At 25.6% G+C, this 4,628-nt stretch overlaps 1 protein-coding gene across 1 annotated transcript; it reads left to right on the forward strand.

Moving 5' to 3' along the window:
* Nucleotides 1-3,285: 3,285 nt before the first annotated feature.
* LOC129613432 (U-Kazal-Dg21.2-like) lies at nt 3,286-4,327 on the forward strand. Its single transcript, XM_055527489.1, has 4 exons — nt 3,286-3,325; nt 3,391-3,567; nt 3,633-3,809; nt 3,879-4,327. The coding sequence occupies exons 1-4, from the start codon at nt 3,286-3,288 to the stop codon at nt 4,325-4,327; spliced, it is 843 nt and encodes a 280-aa protein (XP_055383464.1).
* The last annotated feature ends 301 nt before the right edge of the window (nt 4,328-4,628 follow it).

Below are 4,628 nucleotides of genomic sequence, written 5' to 3' on the forward strand. Positions count from 1 at the left end.
GAAATTATAAAAGGTTTTTCATTGCCACATTTGTTACAATTTTCCAACCTTTAACATGATGTAAAAAATTTGTATTTTGAAAACAAAAACTAAAAATGACTCACAACAGCCAAAAAAATATTTGTTGAATTAGACAATTTTGTTTTTTATTTTTTTTTCCATGTAAAATTCATTTTACTATAATTGTATTGTTAAAAATAGAAAAATATAATATGTATGTACATATGTTTCTATATGTATACAAATTTGGATTAATATTTCTACAGTTTTATAGTAAATTTTAAGTAGGCTACTTAAAATTTTTAATGGTTGCTAATAAAATGAGATTTAAATATTAATTTTTTCCAAAGCATTATAATGTGCTTTAAGATTACAATTCGGTGTACATACATATTTATAACTTAAACAGAAAATTATAAAAAAAACCGATATAATTCTTATAGAATTCATTGTCATGTTTGTATATGTAAAAAAAAAATCCGTAATGACAAAACAGATTTGGAGGATTAGAAGGAAATAACGATTTCATATTCTGTGAAGTCATAGACTATGATAAGAAAAGAAACTTTGTTTTATCACTTTGCCAAGTGCCTTGAAGGATTACATCCTAAACCAATGAAGTTATCGAAGTCAACCAAAGATCATATTAAAGGATGGAAAGTCATATTACCTAAACCATGAGATAGAAAAATACAGTATGTTTTACAGAGCTAAAGGTAAGGAAAACAGCTTACATATGTTAAATGTCCACTATGAACATGTCAAGCTGTTAAACTAAAATTAAAATTTTAAAAACTTAATGGAGTACAGCAATCTCGTCTTGAATGTTGTGCTGCAGCCCTGGTATTGTCGTGATTTCTTCACATAGACTTTCCTTTTAAAAAAACCAGTAAAATTAAAAATGCAATCGCAAAATGTATTATCAAAATTTTCCATTGTGTAATTAATCGAATTAAACGAAGAGGTAGTGAATAGAATATTGTCTTTAAAATTTTTATTTCCTGAATTTTTATATTTTAAATTCTGATATGTCTATCATATAACGTGCTTTGATTATGTATTTTTATTAAAGAAACTTAAAAATACTGTCTGGGTGCATATGGAAACAAAACGTATACCAATATTATCATTTAGAACGCAATTTGACTAACATTTATTTAATTCCACCTGAAATTTCATTTATTTAATTGTTACTTTTGTTCAAAAGTGTGTATACAAGACAGACATACGAATAACAAACAATCAAATACACATAGAATCACATACGAATGTATAAAAGGTCATGTTTTCGATAAATTTTGAATAATGTTGATAAGCTATTTTATTCTAGATAGAAATCTGTTGCAGAAATTCATACAGAAAAATATTTGACTGATAAAATAATTATTTTTATCTTAAAAATATACAAACATATTTCTGTCAATTTGACGAGGTATGCTAAATACATTCTGTTTTTATTTTATCAAAATGTAGACTTTAAAAATATGAAATTTTTATATTTTTAAAATTAGATAATAAATTTCAAGCCAAAAATGGGAAAAACATTGACATAAATAGTATACGTCAGTAATATAAAAAACTAAATTAAATTAAATTATTGCTGTCAAAAACAGCACGCAATGATTAATGCGATTTTGTGAATTGAAATATGCAAATTTAATTTATTTTATATAAAAATTAAGATAGAATTGTGCTGTGAAACCGACATTATGTTCTGTTCTTAGCACCTTTCCAAAAAAAACTTAGCACCTTTCCAAAAAAGTGCTTATTAGTTTCACTCAGCCCGTCCTTTCGTTTGTGAACATGTTAACAAAACTTTTACACCTTTGAAGATAGAAACTGAAATTTAATACGTAATAAGATTTTTACTAGAGATTTTTTTCGTAGAAGAATTTTCTACCTATCTGCGCCCCTTATAAAAGTTAAAGCTTCTCAATGACCTTAAAATTCCTTTTTTTGATTTATAGTGACACATTTTTTAAATTTGACATTTAAAATTTGAATTTTTGGCACAATATATTACCGAAACCGATAGTTTTTCCAAATTTCTAATGAAAAATACAATTATTACAATTCACACAATTAACCTTTAAATTCGAGCATTATGTTAACGTTGTATTCTTTAAATTTATTTTCTGTTTTATTTCAAAGATTGTATACATTGTTTATCCTAAATGTATGCAATCTTTGAAATATTTTGGAATATATGAATGAAAGTAATTTTATTATTGTAGGTCTTAGACGATTGTTTTTAAAAGCTGTATTTTCACTTGTCCGTGCTACTTTACAAACCATTGGTTTGACCCAACTTTATTAAAATACATTTGAGATGCATACACTCATACATAACGTTAAAAGCTACGTAACTAAATATTTAAGTTTTCAATGTTCTTAAATATAAGAATAAATGTTCTAAATAAATAATGTTTTTATAGTTTTCCTCCCTCCCTCAAAGTTCTTCTCAAAATATTCTCAAATTATTTTGTGATTTTTTTTTCTCAAATTATTTTGTAGTAAATACGAGTACAAACACTTTTTAAATTCTAAAACTTATAGTATTTTGCAGTTTCTGTAGCGTAAAATAGCAGAAAACGTTGCTGAAATTAACCTGTTTTTAACGTTAATTACTGTCTTTTGCTAATTTATGGAATAAGCCATGAAACTTTTGCACTGTATAGATACTAATAAGGTATAAGCGCACGATTTCGTTATTGTATTTATTGCTGTTTCTTAAAAATATGCAATTTTTCTCAATAATGTAAACTGATTATATATGAAATATGTCTTAAGATATGTGTGAGCATATTAAGAAAACAAATAATTCAAAAATGTTTTTATTTGTTAAAGGAAAAAGTCCTATACTTTAAAATTTAATTGGATTCGATTTAATGCATAAAACGTCCAATTTGTTATGGAGCAGAAATTATTTGAAAATTTCAGTATACTCGTATTGTATTATTTTTAATATCGAATCTATAAAAAATTAAAATTTTTATTTCATCCATATTGGATATTTTATTTCATTTGGTCTCTTATAATTTGAAATTCGATTTTCATTTTGGTTAGTAGCGAGTACCTCGTATTGCGAAAATACTGTGTTATCGAGATTGAAAATAACTTCACCCTTAGATAACATTTTATCATTTTGTTCTAATGTTCTTTTTACAAAAATACATTAAGTTGCTAAATTAAAAGCTATAAAAGATTCTTCATCAATTATATTTTTTCAATGTTAAATATAAAATTTTTTGAATTCAAAGCGGTATTTCGATATAGTAACAAATAATGTGGAAAATTTTATTGGCGTCTTGCCTAATCGCTACAGGTTATAAATTTTAACTAATAGGGCGGGTTCGAAGTTTTAATTTCCAATTAATTATTTTTTTGCAGTTGCTGGACAAAGTGATATTAGTCAATACGGTCCTAGCAATTTACCCCATCTACAGGATTGTAATGTACCGTGTACTTTGAAAGCTTCTGAACCAGTATGTGCTTTTGATGGCAAAACATATAATGTTTATAATGATGATTGTGAATTATTAAGATCTAATTGTACATTTGGTTATAGTGAGTTTAAAGACATAAATTTTATACTTTTTAAGATATAACATTAAAAAATTTGTTTTATGTAGAATTAATTGGAGTTCCAATGCAACAATGTTTAATGCCAAGAACATTTATGCTTGATCATTGTAATTTTGCATGTCCAAATATTGAACGTTCAATTTGTGCTAAAAGTAAAAACAATAATCCTCAATTGTTTAAAAATGGTTGCGTTTTAGCAAGGCAAGCATGTAAAGATAAGGCTAGTAAGTAGATATAAGAAAGCCTTTTTTTTTTAAATTTTGACATCAGATTCAAAAATTTATTTGATTTAGAATATTCAAAAGTTGATATGGAAAAATGTAAGAGAGGTAGAAATGCTGAAGATTGTAACAGAGAATGTCCTTTAAATTATGATCCGAAATGTGCTTTTAATGGTGAAGAATATGCTGTATTTGGAAATGAATGCGATTTAGAAGTAGCTAATTGCTTGCAGTCAAGTGCTTGGGCTCCATTACGTATGCAAACATGCAATCAAAAATTAGGATATAAATTAGATTTACCAGTAAAAGAGATAGATGGAGATAATGGTAACTATGATGATGCAGAAGAAGAAGAATGTCCAACTGCGTGCAAGAGAATATTTTGGCCAGTTTGTGCTTTTGATGGCGAAAAATATAAAATATTTTCAAATGAATGCTTATATAAAAAAGATCGCTGTGAAAAGAATTCATATTGGACTAAAACCAAAATGTCTGATTGTATATCATTAAATATGAATTAAAAATTTTTTACTTAAAAAAGCTGAATAAAAATTTTAAACAAAAATAATTTTATTTCTTTGTTAAAAGTTTTCAACTTCAAATTTATAAATTTTTTTTGATTAATCCAATTAGAAAATAGTTACTTAAGGTGAAGATAATGCACGTACTTAAAGGAAAATCAAGAAAAATGAAGTTGTAAAAGATTGTCAAAGGTTACTTTTTTTCCAATTTGTTTAATAACTCCTTTGGACTTACTAATTTTATAAATTATTTACTAATAATCCATAATATGTCCAATTTGTTGCTGAGCAGAATTTATTT

Source organism: Condylostylus longicornis, unplaced genomic scaffold (genome assembly GCF_029603195.1).
Source record: "Condylostylus longicornis isolate FDR11 unplaced genomic scaffold, ASM2960319v2 ptg000004l, whole genome shotgun sequence".
NCBI classification, from domain to species: Eukaryota; Metazoa; Arthropoda; class Insecta; order Diptera; family Dolichopodidae; genus Condylostylus; species Condylostylus longicornis.

Coding starts and splice junctions, on each gene's coding strand:
- LOC129613432 (XM_055527489.1), top strand. CDS start 3,286: ATGTGGAAAATTTTATTGGCGTCTTGCCTAATCGCTACAG. Junction 3,326..3,390: donor GTCTTGCCTAATCGCTACAG/GTTATAAATTTT, acceptor ATTTTTTTGCAG/TTGCTGGACAAAGTGATATT. Junction 3,810..3,878: donor AGCATGTAAAGATAAGGCTA/GTAAGTAGATAT, acceptor TATTTGATTTAG/AATATTCAAAAGTTGATATG.